General features: G+C 40.8%; 2 protein-coding genes across 2 annotated transcripts in view; both read left to right on the top strand.

Annotated features, from left to right (window-relative positions):
- Window positions 1–27,324, top strand: adamts12 (ADAM metallopeptidase with thrombospondin type 1 motif, 12). The gene is made up of 24 exons (XM_037680914.1): window positions 1–141; window positions 262–620; window positions 7,180–7,357; window positions 7,502–7,704; window positions 7,790–7,873; window positions 9,827–9,955; window positions 10,040–10,185; window positions 11,444–11,587; window positions 14,751–14,895; window positions 14,981–15,073; window positions 15,187–15,332; window positions 15,403–15,572; window positions 16,081–16,214; window positions 17,166–17,286; window positions 18,132–18,376; window positions 18,508–18,649; window positions 19,425–19,551; window positions 20,505–20,715; window positions 20,883–21,992; window positions 22,776–22,928; window positions 24,208–24,384; window positions 24,517–24,663; window positions 24,741–24,897; window positions 27,180–27,324. Exons 1-24 carry the CDS (start codon window positions 27–29, stop codon window positions 27,287–27,289), a joined length of 4,746 nt encoding a protein of 1,581 aa, XP_037536842.1. The 5' UTR covers window positions 1–26; the 3' UTR covers window positions 27,290–27,324.
- tmem8b (transmembrane protein 8B) overlaps window positions 1–27,881 on the top strand; it is a 1,109,927-nt gene that overhangs the window by 227,326 nt on the left and 854,720 nt on the right. The window lies entirely within an intron of this gene.

The following is a 27,881-nucleotide window of genomic DNA, read 5'->3' as shown; positions in this document are numbered from 1 at the left end:
GGGGTTTCAGCTTGGTTCTATGAAAAATGCCCGCTTCTGTGGAGCACTCGCTTCTTTTCCTGTTGCACTACTTTGTGTTCATTCTGGCAGCCGGCCACGAGGAGCTCTCTGGCAGACTCCTCTCACTCTTTGCAGAGCAAGGTCAGTGGGGTGCATGACAACGGAGCATGTGTGCATGTCTTTAATGTTGCATGAGTAAAAAGAAGAGCGTTTGAATCCCAAGGACCTCATGGAGTTAAAAGTCTGGTGTGTCTTCTAAAGGTCACTTGTCCCAGTTCAGCTCAGATGTGTCCATTGTCCACCCAGTGAAAACCAGCTCTGATGGACACTTCATCTCCCACTCTCTGTCCCACCACTTCGAGAGTGGGAGAGTCAAGCGTGAACTACAACCCCTGTCCCCAGAAGGACACGTTTACTACCAGGTCAGCCACAATGAACAGACTTTGATGTTTAATTTAACCAGAAACACTCACCTGGTGTCAGGTGAGTACATCCTGGAGAGGAGGGGGGGCAACGGGACCGAGCACCATCACTCTGACGGGAACTCGTGCCACCTTCTTGGCACTGTGGAGGCCTCTGGTGTTAGAGGGACGGCTGCCATCAGCACCTGCAAAGGACTGGTAAGAGGTTACTCTATTGTTCCGTTTTATCCAATAATTGCATCAGGAAGCCCCCCCCCCCCCAAACTCTCATTAAAGAAGTGCATCACTCTGCCACTGATATTTGACTCAGCCAGCAGCAAACTATTCCTGTCTGTAAGTTTGACTTCCTGACAGTATTTGCAGAAGGACTGAGCTGCAGACTCACTGACTGCTGCTGCCTGTCGGCCAAACATTAAAGAATAAATAAATAAATCAACTTTATTCCTTCTTTCTTTCACCCCCTCTCACATCAGCTTCACTCTCTTGCAGAAAGCCTTCAAACTCCAGCAGAGCACGCAGCTTTTCTTTGTTCTGTGCTGACAGAGAACGAGAGCGATTTGGCTTTTTTTTTATTTTATTTTATTGCATGGTCTGACAGATGGAAAGACAGGAAAAAGAAGTGCTCAGTGAAGCTGTGCTGCTTCACTCAGGCTGCTAGAGAACTCAGCTGGGGAGCAGATTTATTAAAGATCGCTCCAACACATGAAGATGTTAAACTAACACAGGAAGCAGTGGAACATTTCTGAAAAAGTAGCTCTTTTAAAGCTTTACTCAACAAAGATGAGATCTTTTTCAGTTTGCACCAACACTTTTGTAAACGCCAAAGAGAATTAAGTTTGTTTTAGTCGTGAAGAATGTTGCTGAGTTCATGCCCACTTTGTGTCACTGCAGGAATTCCTCTCCTCCTGTCTCCTTGTTGTGTTTGTGGGGGTTGCACTGCGGCTCATGACAAGCCTGAAACAGCAGCCAGAGCCACTTTACATGCAAAAGGAAAAAAAAAAACTTTAATAACACAGAATTGTGATTGTGTAAATATACTTTTGCACATTCCTCAACACGCCCTCATTTCCTTCTCATTCCAAACGGGAGGCTGCTGTGATATATTACACCTCTTTGTTCTGTTAGAAGCTTTATAGCAGCTAAATGCACAGAGACAGCTAAACAGCAAGACTCAGCCAGACAGATGTGGGAGTAAAAGCCTGCCAGATGCAGAGAAGTCATCCACCCTCATGAAACCCCCACCATCCTCACAGACAGGGGAGAGAGAAAATATAAGTTGGGAGAAATATTTATTTATCAAACATAAAGTGGAACATACTGATGTCACAAAGACCAGGAAGCTTACATAAAGCAGGAATAATGAGACAAATGCTCAGCATTTACTGACATTTTGCTAAACTGAAGAGGATTTTTTTTTGTCAAGAAACAGATGTGACTCTTGGCTTCCTGGTGTAAACACCAATCAAAAGTAAACTCCACTATACAATATACATTATACACTTGTTAAGTTGTCCAGAACACAGCTGCTTCAGATAAACTGCTCTTTTAATTTGTTATTTTAATTGGTGACTGATCAGATTGAGCTGACTGAACTGTTTGAAGCTTACTGAAACATTAAAAAAAGAAAACCTGCATCATAATGATATAAACCTGCAATAAATCCTGAAGAACAGCATATTTTTATTCAGATAAGACTAAATGAACTTTTTATTGACTGAAATTATGACCGCCATCATTGAAGTGTTTGTTACACACAGAGTGCTCACAGCACTCTCCTTTAATAAAAACAATAGTTATAATTGTTTTTTTTACTGCGTTCACTACAGTTTCACACTGTGGTGGGTCACGTTGAACAGCAAAGTCCAGGTTAGTTAAATTCTGTTGCATTTTAATTTTCTAATTATTATCATTGCATGCATGTAAGGCTGGAGAGACAAACAAGAGAGGTCAAAAAATATCAAATATCTGTTATTGACCTTTAGCGTTATTGAACTGTCTTAGGTGACACCTGAGTGACGGAAAGGAAAAAATAAAACAGGAAATTGCAGTGATTTCTCTTTGATGCAGGTGGTAAAGCTGTAGATTTATCTGCAAAAAGCAGTTTTTCTGCAAATTTCTACATGTCTATCTGTGTGAAAATTGACAAAAAAGTTAAAAGGAACTTGTGAATAAGCACAAAAATTAAAAAAAAAAAAGCAAAAAGAAGCATCAATAACAGGAAAACATCAATATAAAGCTTCCTGTAATTTCTTTTAGACTGTAATCTGTTCAGAATATGTGACCTCAGCTGGACTTTGACCTAAATGAAGGAAGTATGATAAATATGTCTTTTTTTTGTCAGTTCAGCTTCTGATCCTTAACCTAATTTGTGAAAAAAGTTCATGGGTTACTCATGCAACAGAAGGACTGCTTCATAATTGGTGTAAAGCCAGTAGCCACTACATTAACACCTCTACATCCTGCTACTTTAACGCCCTACATCTGGTGACAAAAAAAATAATTGCCCCAGTATAAAGAGCTTTATTGCAACAGGCTTCACTTTATTTGCTGTTTTTTTTGTGGGTTTTTTTTTTGGGGGGGGGGGGGGGGTGTCTTTGCATCACCCTTAAATGTTCCTGTATAAAAACCATGTTGGACTGAGAACAAGTTGTTCCCTTTGTAATGAAAAAGTTATCAATTTTTGCAAATCTGACTTTAATCTTTTGCATACCCCGAAGCGCAAAACAAATCAAGAACCTGCAAGTTTAAATTCATTATAAAGTAATTTCCCTTATCTTTAAAGAATGTTTCTCAAATAAATAAAAAAATGCTAATAATCTCTTTAATCTGCAAAGAGGAGATTTCACATGATTGTTCCCTGAACTAAAGTAAATACAGAAAATAGAGTGCCTGATGGGTGCAGTTTGTGAAAAAGCTTTTTTAGTTTGCTAAAATGTTTATGATTTGTTAATGAGCACCATCAGCACACACCTCTCAGCACAAAAAGAGTGGTGGACAGAAGATCAACCAGGAAGACGCGCTACAAAGAGGCTCATTGAAAGCAGGGACCGTTGCTCTGCAGGATGTTTTACAAACTGCAGTCCCACAGAGCAGCACAGCTTGAGAGCTTCTGCAGCAGCGTGGTTGTATTGTTTAGTAGGAGTCCTTAAATTACCGAGCACAGAACCTGTGCAATCTTTCTGTTCAGCACACACAGAAGAGTCGAAATCATCTGAACCAAAATGGAGAATTACTCTAGCAGGTTTTGCTTCAAACCCCTCGTTTTCTACATCTTTCTCCTCCTTCCCATTAACCCCTTTCCTCTGACCTGGAGGAAGCGTACTGTTTGGGTATGAGGTGCCAGAGCCACAGGAGATTACCATAACACAGATCTGTGCCCTAAATACACCAGCCATGTGGAACTGCTCTGCTTCTATTTCCTGCTTCTGTTGGGTTTTGGAGCACCTGAAATAAATTAAATTAAATTAATTTCAGTTTATTTCTATAGCGCCAAGTCACAACAGAAGTCATCTCAGGGCACTGAACAGAAACGTTCATATACTGTACATAAAAAGTAATTTACGGTAATAACATTATTTATCTGAGGAGCAGACTTCTTTGGGTCTAACTTCATCGCAGACTCTCATCTTGAGCAAGCACAAAGGTAACAGTGGAAAGGAAAATCATGAGGAAGAAACATTTAGTAGAACCAGGATCAGGACAACGGCCATCTGCTTCGACTGGATGGGTTTGAGAGGAACAGGAAGGAGGAACAGATACACAATGGCAGGTCAAGAATCACATGTTAAGAAAAAATAGTATCAAATGAAAACTATTCAATTTTAACAATTTATTTAAAGAAATGAGGTCAATTTGTCCTCTAGTAGTCTACACCTGTGGCAGCATAAGCCAACCCTAACTATAGGATTTATCAAAAAGGAAAGTCTTAAAACTGGACAATGTGTCAGCCTCAAACAGGAAGTTGGTTCCACAAGAGAGGAGCCTGATAACTCAAAGATCTTTCTCCCATTATGCTTTTGGAGACTCTAGGAACTGCAAGTAAACCTGCAGTCTGAGAGCGACGTGCTCTGTGGGGAAAATATATAACAATAATATCTGTAATATAAGATGGAGCTAGGTTGTTGAGAGCTTTGTAGGTTTGAAGTAAGATTTTGAAGTCAGTTCTGGACTTGACAGGGAGCCAGTGGAGAGAAGCTAAAACTGGAGATATGATCTCGCCCACTAACTCCAGTTAAGACTCTGGCAGCAGCATTTTGGATCAACTGAAGATTTTTTAAATAAGTATTTGGACACCCAGATAACAAACCATTGCTATAGTCCAGTCTAGACGTGACAAATGCATGAACCAGTTTATCTGCATCATTTTTATATATGATTTTTCTAATTTTAGTGATATTAGGCAAATAAACTAATAAATAAAACCGCTGCTGTTATGCCTACGGTTTAGACTTTGGGACTGACAGAAAGTTTACAGATACAGAGCGTGATGTGAAGGTTTAATCACAGAAAACAGCACAATGTTTTAACATGTTTATGCAGAGTTTTGTCTTGCTGTTACACAACTCCAACACAAAAACAGAGATAAGACATGTTATTGCTGTCATACAGCGTTTGGATGAGAAACAGAAAAACTGTAAAATCAGCTGAGCGTTCACTGTACGGGGGCCTCTGGGAACCTTCAGCTTAACACAGATAGGTCAGCCTGCGTGCTTCAGAGATGAGTCTTTCTCTTTGGGGACTTTGGCCTAAGGCCACAGTTTGAGTCAGTGCAGGAGAACCCCATGTTTTATGTTAACCAAGTTTGCACAAAAACAACAAAACTTCAGGCATAATAATTTTGTTCAGTTTTACAATTTTTCTGTTATTCTGATCCTGGTTTACGAAGGGAAAAAAATCTTGAATTTCTTAGCCGCATCCAACAAAGTGTCTGCTTGAGTATTTTGGACGTTTTGAGACACGGTGTAACAGATGCAGTAACATAGTAGTTCCAAAGGGAGCTCTGATGTTAACTCTCTGAACTCCCAGACTGCAGCGATGTGAACCTGAGTCAGAGAGCCGCAGACTGCTGAACAAAACTTTTCCCCTTCTTCCCCTTCTTCTTCTGAGAAACAGAAATCAAACTTGCCAGGATGACTCAAAAAGCTGAGCTGCTTCACAAACAGCTGGAAATATCTCTACAAGAGCTAGAGAACTCAAAAACCAGATGAAATGCTCCGAGATTTATGTCCTTTATACACAATTATACACAGTTAAAGAAACATATTTTTCCATAAGTTTTGTTGATGCAGATTTTTGTCTTCTCGTCTTTTTATTATGTCCCTTTAAATATTTTTCTGAGCAAGGACAGAAAGAATAATCCTGGAACTGCCTGGACATGTTTAAGCACAGCTCAATAAAACCTATTTCTAAAAACTATTTTGTCACATGCAACGAGAGAAAAGCAGACATTTGCCTTTCAGGCGTGTTTGCCTGCAAATGTTGTGCTTTTTACATTAAAATCAATGAGCAGGAGCAGATATGTGTGTAGAGCTCTCGGCACCAGTACAAACATGCATGGCATACTTAGGAAGACGTTGTTGCATGGCTGCGGCTGCAGATGGAGAATGTGCTTGAGGCGAGGAGAAAGCTTCATATTAAGACCTGTTGGTTAATGATAGACTCAAGAGAAGTTTACATTTCTTCAGGGGTCATCTGAGCTTTGAGTCCATGGTGAGACTCTTCGATGATTTGTTGGTGGGCTCGTAAGTCCTAACACCACAGCATGATTATGAAGCTCTAACCACAGCCGAAGAATGCATAAATCAGCTTTACACATAATTTGAGTTTTACATTTTTTGACTAGATATAAAATCTTGCATCTAATTAAAAGCCCACCATTCCTTGAAGGAATGCATATCATCCACCTCCTTTCATACCAAAGTTTTAAACTAAGATCATTTTGTGCTGTGGTGGCTGTCTTGAGTTGGGTTGACTCCAAATGGTAATAGATGTAGAGGCACATTAAGTTTTATTAAAATCTGCTCAGTAGTTTAAAAGATATTCTGCTAACAGACAACCCTGTAGCTGGTGATAATAATGACAGCTAAAAAGTTCCTGGAGAAACTTTGACGGGGACTGCCACGCTGCTGCCAATTAAAAATTTTCATTTGACAGTACTTTGTGTTTGAATTCGCTCTCAGCTACTACTATACCAAATTTCAGCTCAATATGGTAAAAAAAAAAAAAAAATCACTGCGTTATAGTATTTTTTTTATTTATTTTAAGCTATGGTGGCCATCTTGGATTTGTTGTTTGGATTCAGTATGTGATTGGGACCCTCTTCTAGCTATAACCAAACCAAATTTCAGCTCTAAATGAGTAAAAATAGTTGATTTAAAGCCATTTAAATGAAGCTTTGGTAGCCATCTTGAATTTTTTTTAATGTAGGTGTTTTAAATGAGAAAAATGGTTTCTTTGTTTGCAAATTACATCGCCATGGTAACTCAAAGCAATAAAAATAGCACACATCACGGTGCCAAGCTTGTCATATTGATATAACATTTGTGGGGGTACACATTGTGGTTTGGTCTGCATTGAAGTTGACACAAGAGTAAGCTATAAAGTTAAGAAACCCTTGTTAGGTGGATAATAATAAGTGGCTGCCTTATGTTAGGCACTCCCCAATTAAGTTGTTTTTAAATGAGGATATCTGTGTCATTTCAAAGACCTGAGACTGGACTTGTTCTTGTCACCCTGTCAAGATTTTTTTTTTCCTCAGAGAGGACTCTTCTTGCTTCCAGAAGGGCATTTTTTTATCGAACCCGTTGAGAAACCACTCGATCATCCTGCAGGAACCCCAGAACCACATGTGATTTATCCAAGAACTGCTGAAGACATCTACAGAATAAAACGTGGCGCTGAATCTGAACACACTCCCAGCCCCTGTGGAGTTCAAGGTGTGTCTCTCAGTTTGTGTGTGTGTGTTGCAGCTGTGTGGTGTGTGAATGCAAATGAGTCTTCTTTTTTTCCTCTGTCTGCGATCGAGAGTCAAGTGAGTGTAACTGTGCTGTAAGCCATGTATTTAATTATCCACGCTTCAGATGCTCCAAGGAACTCTCTCCAGGTGGAAAAGGAGAGGGAGGAATGGGAGAGGGAGCAACAGAGGGGGGAGACCCAGTCCCGTTCGCAGCGTTCAGTCAGCCGAGAGCGGTGGGTGGAGACCTTGGTGGTGGCTGACTCTAAACTCATCGAGTACCACGGCAGTGACAACGTGGAGTCCTACATCTTCACCATCATGAACATGGTGAGAAGGATGAGCAAACTTCTGCCTTTGCCCCCAATCTGTTTTTATTTGTTTTACATATGAGATCATTTTCTCATGTCAACAGGTAGCTGGGATCTTCCATGATGCCAGTATTGGGAATGCCATCCATGTGGTTTTAGTGCGCCTCATTCTGCTGCAAGGAGAAGAGGTAACACCAGGGGCGATTCTAGAATCTGACGTTTAGGGGTGCTCAGCCCCCAGTGTTGACAAAGACTATTGGCTTGAACAACGCATTGGCCATTGGTGTCAAACACATTTGTAATGTGGGGGTAGGATGGAGGGCACACTGGTGGGGGGTGTCAGGGGTCATCCCCCAGAATTTTTTAATTAAGTAGAAGCCATTTCCAGCATTCTGGTGTATTTTAACAGGTTGTTAATCATCTACTTTACCTACATAAGTAAACACTTGATTCAATAACTATTTTAGAGAGCATGGCACAACAAGAAGTAGCCTGACCAACAGCTCTCCTTGTGTGAATAGAGCACACTCCGCTTCTCTCATGCATCCTAAATCGACAACTGCCGGCATTAACATATAGCACTAAGCTAGCACTAGCTAAGATGCTACAGACATAGCATTCCGCTCTACATTACACATCCTTCTGACCGCAAACCATTCGTAATGCAAAGCCCTGACAATGTTGTTGGAGGATGAAAATGGGTGGAGCTCCTGCAGGTAAGGGGCGTTTCACTTCGGGACAAATTGAGATTGCTGATTGGTCAGTTGCTGACAAGCCTACTGGATTGATTGACAGGTGGCGTTGAGGGTTCAACCCGTGCAAAACAATCATAGATTTTACTGGTCCTTATACGACTGTCATCATTTATTCCATTTTAATTCCAAATTTATTCAATATTTTGGTGAATCTAAAGTTTGAGAACTGAGTTTTCTGACAAAATGGTAATGATGGTTGCTTAAATTTTCAGGGGTATTGAATTAAAATTTAGGGGTACTTGTGCGCCCCCAAAAAGAGGCTAAAATCGCCACTGAGTAACATGAAGGTAACATGGATCTGATAAAGTCATTATTCTAACCCTGTAACTTTTTTTGACAGTGTTTGCATCACACGTTTAGCAAAAAGAAGAATGGCTTTAATACACATAGCAAACAGTTTGACACATAAAACAGTATTTTAGCTCCAACTAGATGATTCTCAAAGAACTATTAGTTGAAAAACTTCACATGCAGCAGATCTTCATCTCTCAGATGTGTCGAGTCTCTGCAGGATTTTTGCAGACTTTCAGATCCTGTTCACACTAGGTGTAACACTCACTTACTACACATTTCTCTTTAAATCTAATTCAAACTTGAATCCAAAACAGAGTAAAAACACTCAAATATCTGAGAATGCTTCACACTAGATTCAGCTTGTAGAACAATTAATAACAGGACGTGCTGTTGTTCTCTTAAGATAACACTTAATGTTCAAATACAGCTATATATGTATTATACGTATATAATAATATGTAATAAATATAAAGGCTTCCCTTGTACAGATAAAGCACATTATTGTAGCTAATTTGCAACAATTTTTATTTTGATAAATATTGTTTTCTCGTGCTTATGAAAATGGTCATTTTCCCAACGATCAAAAAGACATGAGATCGTTTTTATTGTTTTTACCATGTCTTCAAAGGTTTCATAAAGTTTCAAGTAAACATTTTGTGTTGTTTGTATTTTGAGTAACATCAGTTACAAGAGTAGAATGTAGTTACTAAATAAATAAAAGTTCAGAATGCATGAAGTCATATAATTTCCAAATTAGCTACTTTTAGAATGTATTTATATCTAAAAAAGAAGAAAAAAATCCTGAAATTTCATATCACACAAGTTGAAACAATTTATGTGGAGTTTGTATAAAAGATGTAACCCTTGGTTTTTGTTTTGTTTGTTTTTTTGGCCTCCTGTTCAAATCATCTTGTTACGTTTTTACGTACATGAGAAACTTGCATTAGCTATTCCTTCGCTCCAGGCAATCAATTATTCATATTTTAAAATAATTCCTTTTTGCTCCATAACTTGTTTTACACTTTGATTTCTGACATGTGACCGAGTCTAACCGGTGATAAAACGTGTTTCTATATTTTCTGTCTGTTGCAGAAAGGGCTGAAGATCGTTCACCACGCTGACACCACTCTGTCCAGTTTCTGCTCATGGCAGAAAAACCTGAACCCTCAGAGCGACACACACCCGGCTCACCATGACCTGGCTGTGCTCATCACCAGGCAAGTGGCACACAAATCTGAATTTACTGGCAATTTCCATCGATCAAATCAGCTACACTTGTTTTCATATTTTTCCCCACAAAGGAAGGATATCTGTGCAGGGATGAACCAGCCCTGTGAGACTCTGGGTTTGTCTCATCTGTCTGGAATGTGTCAACCTCATCGCAGCTGTAACATCAATGAGGATTCAGGTCTACCTGTCGCCTTCACCGTCGCTCATGAAATGGGCCACAGGTGTGTCTCTTTATCCGTGTGTGGACTTTTAATTAGTGGGAAATTCTTAACATCAAAGTGGGTAATGGCTTCCCCCTATAGATTTGCAGGCCCACCAAGCTAGGCAGTTTTGTTTGTATAATCTGTCAGTTAGCAAAATATCCCATGATGGATTTCAACTCTGGATGCACATCTACAACTGAATAACTTATGGAGTCAGTCTGATTCAAGATGGCAACCACAGCTAATTAACCTTGGACAAAAACAAGCATGTCTAGAATCCAGTTAATTTTACACGAGCTTAAATCTAGTGTGGTATTAGCTGAAAGTCACCCCCCAACGCTTACGCAGTGGGCTAATTCCTGAAATTCTGTTTCAACTTTTGGTTTTGGTGTGCTCCCCAAAATTAACAGTGGCCCCAACCTGGCTGCCTCATGACCATAAAATAAGACAATGTGTCAAAAAAGGCACATTATCCTTTGATCAGTTACCACAAAAGACATTGTAATAAATGAACTCGTGACATATTTGTTGAATTTGTTCTGTGCAAATAGAAATTCTGGAAGCGAACATAAAGTTTTGGACGCCTGATAGAGCTGAAGTTTAGATGTAGAGGGGCCAAAATGTTCCCATGTCAGTGAAAACGTTTCTGTTCAGTCAACAAATCAGTGCATTTTCACAACTTGTAGTGACTGAACATAAAACGACAACAAGTAATGAGACAAATAAACTAAATTTTACTAACTTTACTAGCATTTAAGTACCACTTTCATAATTATCACCCAGTTGCCTAAAAGCACCGATTTAGTTCAAATAAGAGCAACATTAATTTTATTTTTCAGTCAGTACTTTGTGTGTAACATCCATCCATTATCTTTACCCACTTATTCCATTTTGGGTCACGGGGGTCGCTGGTGCCCATGTCCAGCAATCACTGTGCGAGGGGCGGGGTACACCCTGGACGGGGTCGCAAATCCATCACAGGGCCACATAGAGACAAACGAGACAAACAACCATTCACTCTCTCACTCACACCTAGGGACAATTTAGAGCTACCAATCAGCCTAACATGCATGTTTTTGGTCTGTGGGAGGAAACCGGAGTACCCGGAGAAAACCCAAGCATGCACAGAGAGAACATGTAAACTCCACCCAGAAAGGCCCCTGGACCGGGGTTTGAACCAAGGACCTGCTCGCTGAGAGGCAGCAGCTCTACCAGTTGCACCACCGTGCTGCCCTTGTGTGTAACACCTGAGCAAAATTTTTTTCTATGTTTGCAGTTTTGGGATTTATCACGACGGCCAGGGGAATGACTGCGAGCTGGAAGGGAAACACCCGTTCATCATGTCCAGACAGCTGATGTACGACAGCTCGCCTCTCACTTGGTCCTCCTGCTCCAAAGACTACATCACACGCTTCCTCGAGTAAGACTGAGACTGTACTTTATTCTGACGTTGTTCCCTTTTAAATGATTTCATTTTGCCTCGTTTTTAATTGTAAGGACTAGGAGAATTATGAATTCTCAAGATTGTGAACTTTTGCAAATATTGCATGAATTCTGTTTGACACTGGCACCAGCTGGATGCATATAATGTGACGTGCAGATAAAAGCTTAATGCAGAAGCACAAACGCTTTCAGGCTCAGCTCATTTGAAACCAGACAATCAAACAAAGAGATAGTGTTAACTCTTGCACAAATACCTTCGTGTTTTTTTTTTACTGTTATTATTTTCTGTAAAACATGTGTCAGAGATAAATGAACCGATTCCCCTCTGACAACAACAGCTGCTGCTGAACAGTCACATGTCAAAGCTGAGCTGATGTAGGAACATAAACAAGTTCTGGGAAAGTTAAAGTTTAAGATTTTGTTTCTAAGGTACTAATTCCAAAAAAGATTTTAAAGAAAAAGTGTTAAAAAGCAGTATTTTTTTTCTTACATATTGAAGATGAATGTGTCCCTAAATCAAAAACTTGTGAGCAAAATTTGTGCAGAAAAAGCCGGTGACTGAAAAGAGGTCAACAAGGGCAACATCCTTAGACCCATTTCTGGTATAGAGACGTCCTAAAATGTGAATGTTTTGATATGTATTGATGCTCAGACATGTTGAATAAAGTTTGTGAATAGGTTTGAAATCAATTCTGAGCATTCCAAGTGTTAGACTGGCATTAAAAACGGTTAAATAGTAAATGTCCTGATGCATGCCCACTACAAGGTTCAATCAGATCTTCTGGACGGATTCTTCTTTGTTGAATTGTTTCGTCTTTAATCCAAAAAGACTTCTTCAGTCTGAAGAAGACTGAAGAAGTCTTTTGGACTAAAGTCCGAGTCCTCCTGGAAGTGGTCCTTTCACTGCTCAACAATGTCCTCAGTCCGGGTCAGCAGTTCCTTACCCAAACCAAGCACAACCAGGAGTCCGCTTTATTTTACGAGTCACCGAACGGTTTGCCAAAACTTACTTGAGGCTGACCAAAAGTCCTTCTCCGTGGTCTCCCCGAATTCCTCCCATGCCCAAGCTTCTTCATCCGCAACCACCAAAGCCACCCTGTCCCGGTCAGCTGTTCAGGAGTCTTCTGGGACAACCAAGTCATGAAGGTCTCTTTCTTCAGTATGACGACCTCTATCACCATTGGTGTCCACCAGTGGGTCCTTTAGTTGCTGCCCCAACAGGACCAATGACCTTCAGGCCACAGCTCCTGAAAACCACATCTACAGTAGAGGCCCTGAACAAGGCACATTCAGATTCCATGTCCCTGACCTCCCCTGGGACATGTGAAAAACTCTCCCGGAGGTGTGAGTTGAAAGTCGCACAGAACAAGGGCTCCACCAGACGTTCCCAGTTCGCTCTGGCTATGCATTTGGGTTTACCAGGTCTGTCTAGTAGTCTCCCACACCACCAAATCCAATTCAACACCAGGTGGTGATCAACTGACAGCTCTGCCCTTCTCTTCACCCACGTGTCTAAGACATAGAGCTGCAAGTCCGATGACAAGACTACAAAATCAATCATCAACCTTTCACCTGAGGTGGCTTGGTACCAAGTACACTTGTGAACCACACTATGTTCAATATGATGTTTGTTATGGACAACCCATGCCTAGCACAAAAATCCAATGAGCAAACACCATTCGGGTTCAAGTCAGGGAGGCCATTCTTCCCAGTGACCACCGTCCAGATAACGCCATCATTGCCCACATGAGCATTAAAGTCACCGCTCGACTTCACATTCAAGCTCCAACTCCTTTACCACCAGTGATGTGACATTCCACATGCCACAAGGAACTGGCATGGCCAGGGATTCTCCGATGCCATAAGCACAGCACCTGACCATAACAGATCTCCTCGCAGGTGGTGGGTCCACGTGGAGTTGGCTTTCTGTTATTCCTTCAGGCTTAGACTGGCTGAGCCCCACGAGCCAAGGCTCGACCACAAGGCGCTCACCAGTGAGCTCCCGCCTCCCAGGCCTATGGCTCCAGGGGAGTGTTCTGGTTTCCATTTTCTGGGCTAGGCTTCCTAATGCGTTTGCTGTTTTTTCTTCAAGGTTTTGAATCACTCTTAATCTGACCCCTACCCTGAGACCTGTATGCTGGGGGATACCAGGGGTTGATGCCCCGACAACACAGCTTCAGGATCACAGGGGTACACCTTCAAAACGTTAACGCAGCGATTCTGTGGAGGGGGCATTTCAAAATAGCATATCAATGTATCAGAAAAACAACTGGAGTGAACATTTTCAAACTTCACCATCCATCCATCATCTTTACCCGCTTGTTCCATTTTGGGTCACGGGGGTCGCCGGTGCCCATGTCCAGCAATCACTGTGCGAGGGGCGGGGTACACCCTAGACGGGGTCGCAAGTTCATCACAGGGCCACATAGAGACAAACAAGACAAACAACCATTCACTCTCTCACTCACACCTAGGGACAATTTAGAGTTACCAGTCAGCCTAACAAGCATGTTTTTGGTCTGTGGGAGGAAACCGGAGCACCCGGAGAAAACCCACGCATGCACGGAGAGAACATGCAAACTCCACCCAGAAAGGCCCCTGGACCGGGGTTTGAGCCAAGGACCTGCTCGCTGAGAGGCAGAAGCTCTACCAGTTGCACCACTGTGCTGCCCAAACTTCACCATGATAACCTAAATTATGTTTGGTTTTATAGTTTGCAATGAGCATCTTTAATGTACTTTTATGTTCTTGATAAGTTTATTTTAGAAAGGTTATTAGTATAATGTACTTATATTGGTTTTTGTGTTCCTTATTTTTAGCTTTAACATCATTTCTGAATTTGGCCATATTGTGAATTAGACATTTAAATCTCATTATTTAATTTAATGAATGAGTAATAATCTTAAAACAATGAGAAAAAACTCACAGAAGACTAACAACACATTTGTTTGTGTGCATGTTAAAACTATTTTGCGATTCTGAAAATGTAGCTACAAGTTCAACTTGAGTACTGTTTTTTTTTTCAGACTTTCCACATCATCTTTTCTCCTTCATGGCACTTTGTCTATTTTAATCTGTCTTTTTTAATCCTCTTCCAAACCCGTCTCACTCGGCTTAACATCTGAATGACTCTGTTTTAGTCGTGGCTGGGGTTCCTGCTTGGATGACCGTCCATCTAAGAGAGATCTAACCACTCCACTGGCTCGTCTTGGTGTTCGTTACACCACACACCATCAGTGTCAACTCCAGTACGGTCCAAACGCCACCTTCTGCCCAGAGATAGATGTAAGCATATCATGCGAACTCTGGTTTAGAAATGTCAAAAACTATGTAGAAAACAGCCTTTTTCCTTGTTATTTGTGGATTTCAGAACATTTGCCAGGTTCTTTGGTGTTCAGTGAACGGATCCTGTCGCTCCAAACTGGACTCACCTATAGATGGGACTCGCTGTGGTCCTGAGAAGGTAAACAGTTCTGTTTTTGTTTCCCAACAGGGTTTTATCCTCGTGACACAAAGTTTCAGCTACATCTCACTTATCTTATTGAGCTATTACACTTTTATTTTGTTCTCAATTAGTGGTGTATCTCCGGAGAGTGTGTGATTGTTGGAAAACTCCCTGAGACGGTGAACGGAGACTGGGGGCAGTGGAACAAATGGTCTCACTGCTCCAGAACCTGTGGAACTGGAGTCCAGTCTGCAGAGAGAGAGTGCAACAATCCCAAGTAAGAATTCACACTGAATCTGCCTCACCCTATTGAACATGCCTGAGCTTCATGTGCTGCTCTCTGACAGACCAGAGTTTGGAGGCAAGTACTGCACCGGAGAAAGGAAGCGTTATCGGACCTGTAACACAAAACCCTGCAAGAACAATAAACCAACCTTCAGAGAGATGCTCTGCAGTGAGTTTGACACAGTGCCTTACCACAATGAGCTCTATCAGTGGATTCCTGTTGCTAACCCATGTAAGTGATAAAAAAAAATAAAAAAACTCAATTACACTGTAAAACAGCACAGATCAACATCCGCTGGTTGCAGTCAGACAACTGATTTGTAGATGTAGTTGTGTGAATCTATCAGCAGGGGGCAGCATTTGCACTTGAAATGTTTATACCATTCTACTACCAACAGTATAAAAGCTGTGGTGCAGTTTGTATATTTCTGCTGAGGGTTTCTTTTTTTTTTTTTTTACAGTTTGTGTATTTAGATCTCTGTTATTGACGCCAATAGTTCTATGTGCATAGGTGCTATTTATCAGATTGAGTTTGTTTCAGCTCCTTGGACTGACAAAGTCTTTAGGATGAAAGACGAAATGTTTTAATAAAAATAAACCGTCCATAGCACTTGTTTTATTTGATTTCATCAGTTTGCACCAGTCTAATTAATTATTATCTTATTAGTAGCATGTATTTTATTTGCAGTCTCTCAGGATTAAATTGGTATTTTCTCTTCCTCCGTTCCTCCTGTCCTCAGTGATTCCCTGCGAGCTCCACTGTCGACCAGTCGGTGAGTATTTTTCTGAGAAGATGCTCGACACTGTGACCGATGGGACCCCGTGCTTCATGAACAACAAGTCCAGAAACATCTGCATTAACGGAGTGTGCAAGGTAGTGTGGCTGGGTAAGAGACTCAAAGAAACTGGGAGGTAGGGTTACCGGGTAGCGGTCTTTGTGTGGGACTGAACAGTATTAAACCTTTTGTTTCTGTCTCTTTTTTATTTATTTATTTTGCAAATTAAGTGGATCTTTACCTCTTTTCTTAAAGAGTCAACTGCGACTTTTTGCAGATTTGGCTTATGTCTAAAGACTGTGAGGAAATAAGACCATAGTTAAACAATTAAAGGCCTACCATTCTTTGATTGAATGTACATCTCCTGCTGAGTTTCCAGCCAAAGTTTAAGATCAAGATCATCTTCTGTTGAGAAATAACAGCATTGTGGCCATTTAGATAAAACCTTGACTATAAATATGTGCAATATTGCAAGATGTAAAGCTCAGCGTATGAGTTGTGAATGACTCTCTGCTACTTCCACATCATATTTTAGTAAGTTCAATACTGTGCTTGGTAAGGCTGATTAGCTGTGGAGACTATCTTGGACTGCGTTGACTCCAAAAGTGAATCAGTTTTTGATGTACCGTACATTTAACAGTTACTTTCTGCATGTTTAAATCAAAATTGTCCAGTGGTTTATGAGACATGCTGCTACAAGTCAGACAGAGTTGACTTTAACTAGTTAATGGTCAGTGGGGTACATTTTGGGATAATAAAAATGTGTTGTTTGGAGACTGCAGTGGAATGAATTCCTGCTAGACATTTACCACCAGATTAACAAACACCAACGCACAAACATCTGAAAGAACCTGCACATCATCCATTATGAAACATGCATAATTGATTGACTCTCCTGCTGCTTTTGAATCACAGTTAGGCCCTTTGAGTCATTTTGACACAAGGACAGCAGTTAACTGTCCTTTAGTACATTGTCCAACACAAACGTCCACTGTGCTGTTTGTGTTTCAGTATATTTTCAGGCACGGTGTGTGTGTGTGTTTCTGCAGGAGGTAGGTTGTGACTACGGTATTGATTCAAACGCGGTGGAAGATCACTGTGGAGTCTGTCTGGGCGACGGCACAAGCTGTGAGACGGTTTATAAGACGTTTGATGAAGAAGAGGGTTTTGGTGAGTGTGACAACAGTTATCCTCGTTAAATTATCCAAGCATGACAACTCGTATAACAATAAAATGGTAGTAACGCAAAACAGACAAACTCCTGCTTTGATGTGCTGCCAAACAAAGTGTGAATAAAAGTGCAGAATTCAAAAGTCTGTTCTTCAGGCGGGAAGTAATTTCAGGATAGTCCGTTAGTGTTGCATCATTGTTTCTTTGCTGCCATGGCAGCCACCTTGCACAGCTGTTGCAAGTGTGCGTGCATGTTTGTGTCAAGTGAGTTTGAAGATCCACGTCTTTGACTGATTTTACTGCACTTGGAAAAGTGTAACTCACCCACTAAATCAACATGTCAGAAAGACAGATTCATTATGAAAGAGGCCCTTAAACCAATAAAAAACCTCCCCTCCTTTCTTTTCTCTCTTCTTTCTCTTTCGGCATGTGTTTTCCTCGCGTTGCATCCCATCCAGATAACCTTCCCAGATGTGTAAGACTTCAAAAGACTCACACCAAGGGCAAGCCTCCCCCTCCTTTAACAAACACACACACACCTTCCCACAAACATCATTAAACACCACAGACCTGCTCATTGCTGCTTTCGGCCTCCCCCCAATCCACCCTCTATCCCCACGCAATAAAAAAACAGAGACAGGGCAATGCCCCCTCCCCTCCACCTCCATGCAGAATCAGCACACATACAGCCACACATGCCAGCCGCCCCCGCAAACTGAGCCCACACTCAATTAAACAAGAAAGAAGGTGTCTGGTGGTCTGGATGTGAGCGTGGCAGCAGCCATGGTGGGCCCACCATTACCTCTATGTAACTCTGACCACCACCCCACCCCCGTCTCTCCCAGGGTACAGGGATGTGGGGGTGATACCTGAGGGTGCCCGCGACATTCTGATAAAGGAAGTGGAGGAGGCAGGTAACTTCCTGGCTCTGAGAAATGTGGGGTCGGGCGAGTACTTCCTGAACGGCAACTACATCATTCAGTGGAACGGCGAGTACGAGGCAGGCGGGTCAACGTTCTACTACGAGCGAAGCGGGAACATGGAGAACCTCACGACCCCTGGGCCTACCAAACAGCCTGTCATGATCCAGGTGGGCCACCTTTGGAAAGCACCAAATAAGGATCTGTAAAGTGCCACAATATTTTACTGTATCTGAAATTTATGCTAATTGATATTTTGTATGAATACTTCCAAGTGCCGAACATTGCTGTTGTTTTCTAGTTGCTTTTTCAGGAGAAGAACCCAGGTCTAAAGTATCAGTACACCATCAAGAAGACCAAAGAGACAGAAAATGAAGTGACTGAACCTCTTTATATTTGGAGACACGGTGCCTGGACGGACTGCAGCACCACCTGTGGCTTAGGTTTGACTCCCATTAAACTGAAAACGTTATTGTGTGAATGCTGATTCAACATTAAACTATTGTTTGTTTTTTTTTAAATGCATTTTGGCATCTGACTACTTAAGCATACTTCCAGAAATTTTAACCATTCATCCATTGAAACAATCAGATTAAACAGGAGGTGGTTGCGGTAACTTTTGGCATTTGTAACTTTTATGCATTTTTCAATATTTACCTATATTTCATTCTTTTGTTTTGTTGATTAAAACAAGGATTTTGAATTTAAGTTACTTTTAATGTTTAAGTTATGTTGTGCCAACGTGAGGTTTTAGCTATATTTAAGTTTAGCTTTTAGCTTTTAGCAAATTTTAGCTTGCAGCTATTGTTTGGCTATTTTTAACCATGAACCACAGTTTTACTAGTTTTAGCTACTATTTTGATTATTTAGGCTTTTAGCTGCAGTTGTGTCATTTTAAGCTTTTAGTTTCTGTTTTAGCTCCTGTTTTGTTCATTTTAGTTTTCAGCTACAACTTTGCTGATTTTATCTGGTTTTTCTTGATTTAGCTTTTAGCTGAAATGTTGCTAATTTTACCTTCTAGTCCGCTCGTTTCAACCTTAACCACTCAGTTTCAGCTTCTTCAACAAATTTCAGCAAAGTCATTCAGCACTCAGCATTCACACCACTCAGAAAATGCTAGATTTTAATATTAATTGTAAAAAAATAAAATGCATTTCTTAATTTATGTATGTATATATATATATATATATATATTTTTTTTTTTTTTTTTGCCTTTAGGAGAACAACAGCAGCCTGTTCGTTGTTTTGAGGTAGACGTGGGTGTCGTGGATGAATCTCTGTGTGACCCAAACAGCCGTCCAGACGACAAACACCGCAGATGTAAGAATATGGACTGCCCTGCTAGGTGCGTACTCTCAAACATCCATATAACATTAAAATGTCCATTTTTTTCGCTAATGACACATGCACAATCTATTGTCCAATGGCTTGAACTACATACTGTTTGAAATGCAGGGCTTCTAAAGCTAAAAGTCATAAGTTTTATTGCTTAATGATGATGTTCCCTTTCGTAGCCAAAGATGTGATGAGTCCGTCTCTTTCATATTTTCCACAATGTTTGACTTTAGTGACATATTCTGAGATTTCAGTCATTGAAATAAGTGATTTTAGTCCAAATTGGAGTTTGGGTTTGTAATCTCTGTACACTTTGGTTAACTGTGACATGAATGACTGTTTAAAAAAACAAACAAAAAGCTCAAGAGATGATTTTTATATTTATTTTACAATTTATATAAATGCTTTTGATGATGTTGCAAATTTGTGGAAATAAAAACTTTCTATAACTCACCGTTTCAACAATTTTACATGATTTTTGTTTAGACAAGAATGAACTTTTTAGCAACTTTTTTTTATTTTGGCCCCCTAAAAAAAGTTCATAGAGGTTAGAGAAGGCGAGCCTGCCTGCGATCGGAAGGTTGTCGGTTCGATCCCCTGGACCGACAACATCAAAATGTGGGTGGGAAAGGTGAAGCACACCTGCCTCCACCTTGTTTGCCCCACCTTGGGCATGGGTTGAGCAAACCCATATCAATAACAATAAATATGGTTTCTGCAATAAAAATACAGGTTGAACAACAATTGATTTATTTTATTATTCTTTTCACAATTTTGTATTCCAACAATTTTTAGAGTGTTCATCACTTCAACAAAGAGCGGGACCTGCTCAGTGTTAGAGGGTCAAAATATGAAGGTTAATAGTTGAAAAAAAATATTTAAAAAACCCCACACTTGTTAATTTTCATCCAGAATATACGTTTCAGTTTGTTTGTTATCTTTCCGTCCTCTCTGGACTCTCAGGTGGTGGGTGGGCGGCTGGCAGCACTGTTCAGCCACCTGCGGATCAGAAGGATTGAGGAAGAGGACGGTTCTCTGCGTGCGCACAGTTTCGAGGGAGGAACGAGTACTCCACCCTGTGGAATGCAAGCATCTACTTAAACCTAAACCTGTAGTGCCGTGCAACAGAGATGTGCCATGTGGGCAGGAATGGGTTGTTGGCAGCTGGGAAGAGGCAAGTCTTTTCAAAGAAATTTGATTTTCTACGGGGTAGCTTGTGAACTCCCTGACCTCGAGACTTTCATCACGATTCTCCCCAAGCTTGATCCTTTTGCTTTTTGAGCTGATGTAGTCTTTGTTTTGCTTTTTGAGCTGATGTAGTCTTTGTTTGTCTTCTTCAAGTGCCCCGTCACGTGTGGAGGAGGCATTCGCTCACGCACTGTGTCATGTGCACTGGAGCCCAAAAAGGCCTGTGACCTCTCAACCAAACCCAGATCCAGATCACTGTGCGGCTTGCAGAGTTGTCCCAACTCGGGTTTTAATAGACGGCCCGGACTTCCCCCTGTTTATCGACGCATTTTCCCTCCAAAGACCCACCCTACTACTGGTTCTCCCTCGTGGACACCTACGAGCACCACACCTGCACCTATAAGAACCACTGGAGAAATTACAAGTGCTTTTATTTCTACCACTAGATCTCCTTATCTTCCTGAACCCACAACCCCTGAAATTATAAATGCAGATGATTATAAGTTTAATAATGTGATCAGAGAAAATAAAGAAGACAAAAGAAAAGTTCAATCCATTGAACCAAGTTCTGCTGAAAAGGACAAAGTAATAACTACTGTAGAGGAGGAAAATTTAGAAGACAGAGAGGAAGGAAGTACTCCAGACATGTGGATGAACACTCCAGGATTTGATTATGTTGTCGAGGACAGGACGAAAGAACACGAGAGGATTATTGATTTGGATTCTTTCACCAAAGTGACGTCCTGTACAAGTCAGACAGCCACACCAGCACCAGAAACACATCCATTTACCATAACCACAACTACCCACAGTCCCTCGCTCACCAGTACTGAGACATGGGCAGAGACAAGTCACTACTTATCCAACCCCCACACAAAGTCAAACACCAGCCCAAACAGCCACTGGACACACCGGGTTCCCCTGACCACTCCCGTCTACAGGAACCACGCAGTCTTACCAAAAACAGTCTTCCAGAAAAAGCAAACTCCTGTTACAACTGCAAGGAAAACATCCAGCACTGCGGCACCACCTCAGCCAGCGGTACCAGTTAGTAAACTAAAGAAATCAGCTGTAACAGTCAGGAAAAACAGTCCCACCTCACGTGTCAAACAGCCCCCTGCAAAGTCCAAAGGCAGTCCAGTCAAGAGCCCAAACCAGCAACCGAGAAGCTCCAAGAGCGGTTCCACCGGTGGCCAAAGCAACCTGATGGCCAGAGAACCAGTTAGCATGAATAAATCCTGGGTTGTAGGAAACTGGAGTGAGGTGGGTACAGACATTTTATCACTATTCCTTCTATTTTAAACAATATGCAAGTAAACTTTTAATTTCCCAAAGCAAGGAAAATGTTTTAAGCTTAACAATTGTCCATCAAAGGCAGGTGTGTGTGTCTCTCTGTCTGTTGGCAAAATATCTCTCGAACCACTTACCAAATTTTAATTAAACTCTCAGGAAGTAATCACTGAATGTGCGTCTACAACTGATGAACATTTGAAGTCCACCCGATTCAACATGGCTGCCACAACTAGTCAACCTTGCAAACACAAGTGGAAGGCGACACACATGCTGGTCAGGGCAAAGTCAAACTGTTCAAGCAGCATAGATCTCTCATGTCCAGAAAAACACTTTCCTTTAACATCCTGCATCTTCAATGGACTTGATTCCTTAGATTAGTTGATACCCAGTGAATGTAGAGAACATCCCTGGGTTCACATTCAGTCATCGCATGTCAGTTTCGTTTCAAAAGCTCCCTGAAGGTTGATGGCTTAACTTGAGGCTTTAGTCCACAAAATAACGTGCACATTGGCTACATTCAGAATTTATGTACGGTCCATGCTCGTAATGCGGAAAAGAATGTGGAACAACAATAACGGATACAAAAACACACGTTGAAACCACGTAATGAAATTCTTGTTTTCCATGCTCTCTCCTCACAGCCAACAAAATAAACAAAAGAAAATAGAATAAAGAAAACGAGTAAATGTAAATGGTTGATTTGTCATCAACATTATGCTCCGTTTTATTGATGAAATCTACCTGTTTGTCCAGTGTTCAACAACTTGTGGGATTGGAGCTGTATGGAGGACAGTGGTGTGCAGTTCTCAGAACGACGAGGACTGTGCCAACACGAAGAGACCTGAACCTGCACGAACATGTCACCTGCAGCCGTGTGCCACTTGGCAAACTGGCAGCTGGAGCAAAGTGAGTAACCTTAGATTCCAACCAGCCACTTAATCTGATCACTAAACCAATACTGGTTCATTACGCCTGATCATTAGGTGTTATTCCCTTTATTGTCACCTACTTTACCTTTCAAAGAAATGGGCTTGTCCTTGTTCTAACCAATATTTTTGTATGAATGTTTATGAAACATTCACACTATCGTGAGCCACTTTTTTTCTGTATGTTTTTCGTCATCTTTCTCATTCCACAATTTTTTGTGTTATTTCAACAAATCATAAATTAAAATGTTCAGCGCTTTCAGGACAATCCTGCCAAGACTTTTGGTATTGGTGCAACTTTAGCTTTTTGAAATATTTAGCCTTTTCTGCTATTTTTTTTTTCCTCATAGAAAATGAATTGAGCTCATTTTACATCCTTCAGATCTTTAGATCTGTTTACAACCTTTTACTGCTCCTGATTCAGCTTCTTTCAGCTTCCTTGTGCAAATTTAACATTTTTTCAGCTAATTTCAGCTGTTTTTTCAGCTGTTTTCTGCTTGTTTCAGATTCATTCTGCCAACTACAACATTTTTGTGCTCCTTCTAACTTCTTTTTGCTAATTTCAGCTTGATCGCTCCTTTCAGCCTTTCTGCTATTTCAGCTACTATTTAGCTGTTTTATGCTAATTTTAGCTTTATTGGCCAATTCCATATTTTGTGCACTCATTTCAACATTTTTCAGCCTAATTCAGCTAAAATTTGCTTTTTCTACTTCCTTCTGGTAGTTTAAACATCTTTCTTTCAGTCCACTTCTGCTTTTTTAGCTACTTTTCAGCTGTGTTTTTTATTTGTTGCTAATTTCAACTTTTTTCAGATAATACCCACTTCTTTCAGCTTTTTCTTCCAGTTTCAGCTTTTTCTGCTCTGTCAGCTACTATTTAGCTCATTGATGCTAATTTTAGCTTCTTCAGCCAATTCCATATTTTTAGCTAATTTCAGTTCTTTCCACTTCCTTCAAGGCTTTTTGTTTTTTTTTCAGCTACCTTTCAACAATTTTTTGCTAATTTCAGGGGGGTGGGGGGTATCAATTTTCCTAATTTTTGTGCTAATTTCTGCTTATTTAAACTCAATTTAGCAAATATGTGTCCTTTCTGCTTTCTCCTGCTAATTTTGACTTGTTCTTCCTTTTCAGCAAAATTTCAGCATGTTTTTTTTTTTAGATAATTTCAGCTGTTTTCAGCAAGTTCTTCAGCAATAAGCATTCGTACTGCATTTTCGCAAAAGTGCAATTTCTCTAGTTAGAATGTATTTTCTCCACAGTGTCCAGATAAATGTGGATTAGTGAGAAGGAGTTACCGTGATGTCCAGTGTGTCGATTCTCAGAGTAAACGTGCCCTCAGACCTTTCCACTGCCAAGCTGTGTCTGACAGGCCTCTCAGTGCGCTGCTTTGCCCCCTAAAACCCTGTTTGAGCTGGAGCGTGTCACCCTGGGGGGCGGTAAGACCATCATAGCCAAACATCAATAAACACTTTGTTGTTAATTCTGCAGAAGCTGTGAAAGTGCTGCTGCCCTGTATTATTAAGTAACAAACATTAGCCAGTCTTTTCAGATATCTGTGTTTCCCACAGTGCTCTGGCAGCTGTGACGAAGGCATCAGGGAGCGGTTGGTGTTCTGCCCCGAGCCTCATCGCTGCAGCTCCACTTTGAGACCAAACAGCTCAGAAGGGTGCAGATTAACGCCCTGCTCTTACTGGAAGACTGAAGCCTGGGAGGAGGTCAGCCCCACCTCGCACATCCAAGAACTTTCTAGACGTTTGTGTCAATATTTCCAAACTAATACTTTTGTTTGCAGTGCTCTGTGAGCTGCGGTGAGGGTCTGCAGCAGCGTGCGGTCACGTGCACGTCGAGTGAACAGGATGGGACTTTAATGCCAAACAGCCTCTGTGAGAAGATTTCCAAACCAGAAACGCTCAGGAAGTGCAGCATGCAGGAATGCAAGAAAAAGTCAGGTCTGTAACAGCCTGTTTTAGTGTTTATCAGGTTGGCAAGAAGATCTGAAAAACAGATTCTGTAAACACACACACGCACACACACACCCCACACACGCACTCGCACGTGTGTGTGCATTTTTGTTTCTGGAGCCAACTGCTCTTTATGAGGACCAAAGCCAGGTCCCCCATAAGGAGAAATCTAGTTGTGGGGGTTAGGATTAGAACTAAGGTGTGAATTGTGGATGGGTTAGGGTTAGGCTGATTAGGGTTAAGTCAATGCAAAGGCCCCAAAAAGTATGTTTACAAGAACACACACACTAACACACACGTCTGGTTATTGAGGCAAAACTTGAAGCCATGGTTTGTTTCCGACTCCTGTTTTCTGTATTTTTCGTGTCTGATTGTTTGTTTCCTATCATCTTTTGGACTTTTGTATTGAAAACACAACAATGGCTGTTATTAATAAGGCTAACTGTCTTTTTTTTTTTTTCCATTCATTCAGCCTTTATTTAGACAGATTAATCCCAATGAGCCTCGAGAACTCATTTACAAGAGAGACCTGATTTCTTTAAGAAAGAGTAATGACAACAGTGGACAACAACGACAACAAAATACAGTCACAAAAGAGGCATACAGATTTAATTTTTTTTTTTTAACAAAACAAAATAGCAACCAAAAGGACAAACAAAAGGAAAAGTACCCAAAAGAAAGAAGAAAAAAAAATACAGCTACATTGTATTGTAGTATAAAAAACTAAAAACAGGAACATGGCTGCACTGGTTTTTCCCAGGAACTTAGCAGATGTTTGAAGCCACTTAGAGAGGTCAAGGTCGAGAGCTTCAGATTTTTTTGTAAGATATTCCAGGAAACAGGAGCGGAATAGGAGAAGGCCCTTTTGCCAAGTTCAGTCTGCACTGAGGGAACACTGCAGGTAATAATGTCCTGGGAGCGCACGCTGTAACTGCACTCACGCAGAGACATGTAGGAGATGTATGAAGGCAGCAGACCAAGAAGTGATTTAAAGATGAAAATGTACCAGTGAGAGTCTGCGTGAAGTTAATGATGTCCAGTTAACCAGTGAATACAGGGTGCAGTGGTGGGTACAGTAGTTTCAGCCAGTTATGAAACTTAGTACACTGTGATAGACAGCATCCAACATCTGCAGGGTGCTTGTAGGAGCATTTGTGTAAATAATGTCACTGTAATCAATGGAGGGAAGGAAAGTCAAAGTTACAAGGCGCTTCCTAGCATTCAGGGTTAGACAGGATTTGTTTCTGAAAAAGAAACCCAGTTTAACTTTCAGTTTCTTTACCAAGTTTTCCACATGGAGCTTAAAAGAGAGATGCGAGTCGACCAAGATACCCAAATATTTATAGGAATCAACAAACTCAATAAGGACACCATTTGAGAATAAAAACAGAGGAAGAAATGCTGGGACTGACTTCCTATTTGAAAGAAACATCCCTTTGGTTTTAGTGGCATTTAGTACAAGTTTAAGACGGAACAAATCTGCCGTGATGACGTCAAAGGCGGATTGCAAAAGCTGGAAAGCCTTAGCAACTGTTTTAGTTCGACAATAAACAACTGTGTCATCGGCGTAGAAATGTTTGGATGCACCAGGGATGCTCTGACCTACATTACCTATGTAGATTGTAAAGAGGGTGGGTCCTAAGACTGAACCTTGTAAGTAAGAAGTTTTCAAAATGAATGCAAGTCAGTTAAAGGTACTTATTTCAAAAACCAGTCCAAAAAAAGTAATAAACAAAATACACACAATATGTTTTGCATATAGATGCCTAATGTATCCTTGAATTTTAAAAAAGTGATTTATTATTGACAGCTGTCTTACTCATTCTTTATTTTTTCTTTAACTGCAGATTCACTTTTTACATTTCCCCCAAAACATCTTCTCTATTCTCCAGTTGTCCACTTGTGCCATATTTGATTACCTACACAGACTGTGGTTGGCCTCATGTAGCTCATTCGTCTGACTCAATCTTTCTGGTGAATTCCTCCAAGTGCTTTGTTTACGTTGAGTGCATACCCGCATTTCAGATTTGCACATCGATATAACTGTTGGAGTAAACTCTTTCAAACTGCATCATTTGATAAAGTTCAGGACAAACTTTTTAATGCTTGATTTTATACTTTGCAGACCTTAAAATGTCTTTATGAGAAGGTGTGAACAAAACTGTAATTCTAAAAGTGATTTTCAGTTGGAAGCATCTGATGAATGTCAGACTGTTGACATCTCCTCCAAAGTGTTGGACTTTAAGTTGTGTTTCTTTTCGTTTCCACAGTTTGCAGAAAGAACACCATGTCCTCTCGCTTCTGCGACAAACTGAAGCTGTTGGGCCGCTGCTCGCTCAGGTCGGTCCAAAAACAGTGCTGCTTCACCTGCAGGGCGTAGCCATCGCTGAACACATCTGGACCGTCACCTCGATAACCACCGGTACGAAGCCATCCACAGACTGAGCAACCAAAGTGCTAATGAACACATGAGCAAAGAAAACTGGCTTGTTGGTCGACTTTTTAATTTTTCATCTGTTTAGGCTTTTTAGATTAATTTAGGGAGGGGTTTGCAAAAAAAAAAAAGAGCAAACAAAAATGTTGAAAAAAGTCTGGTACAAATAAATAAATAAATTAATTCAAAAGCCAGTTTTTTTTTGCAGTAAACCAGCCTGTATGAAAAGTGTTTCATGATATCTCAGTAAGTTTACTTCTACACTAAAGGTGCTTTTACAAAATAACAAAGGTGCTCTTCTAAATGAGGTGCTGATGATTCACAGCTCAACGGTTGTGTACGTTTTAAAGTGAAATGGTTGCACATTCAAATCTTGATCTACTGTTCATTGTTAAAATGGAAAATGTCAGTGTTCTTCGACTTCTAACGTTTATTTTTTTATTTTCTGCTTAAATTGTGAACTTGTTCTCTGAGCTGGCACTGTGTAGCTTCATTTTGTTGTCAGATGTCCTTAAGTTACTGCAGAATGTGATGACTT

This window comes from Nematolebias whitei, chromosome 8 (genome assembly GCF_014905685.2).
Source record: "Nematolebias whitei isolate Nwh7 chromosome 8, NemWhi1, whole genome shotgun sequence".
Classification (NCBI taxonomy): Eukaryota; Metazoa; Chordata; class Actinopteri; order Cyprinodontiformes; family Rivulidae; genus Nematolebias; species Nematolebias whitei.
Note: the sequence above shows the minus strand (reverse complement) of the source record. Positions and strands in the feature narration are given on the sequence as shown.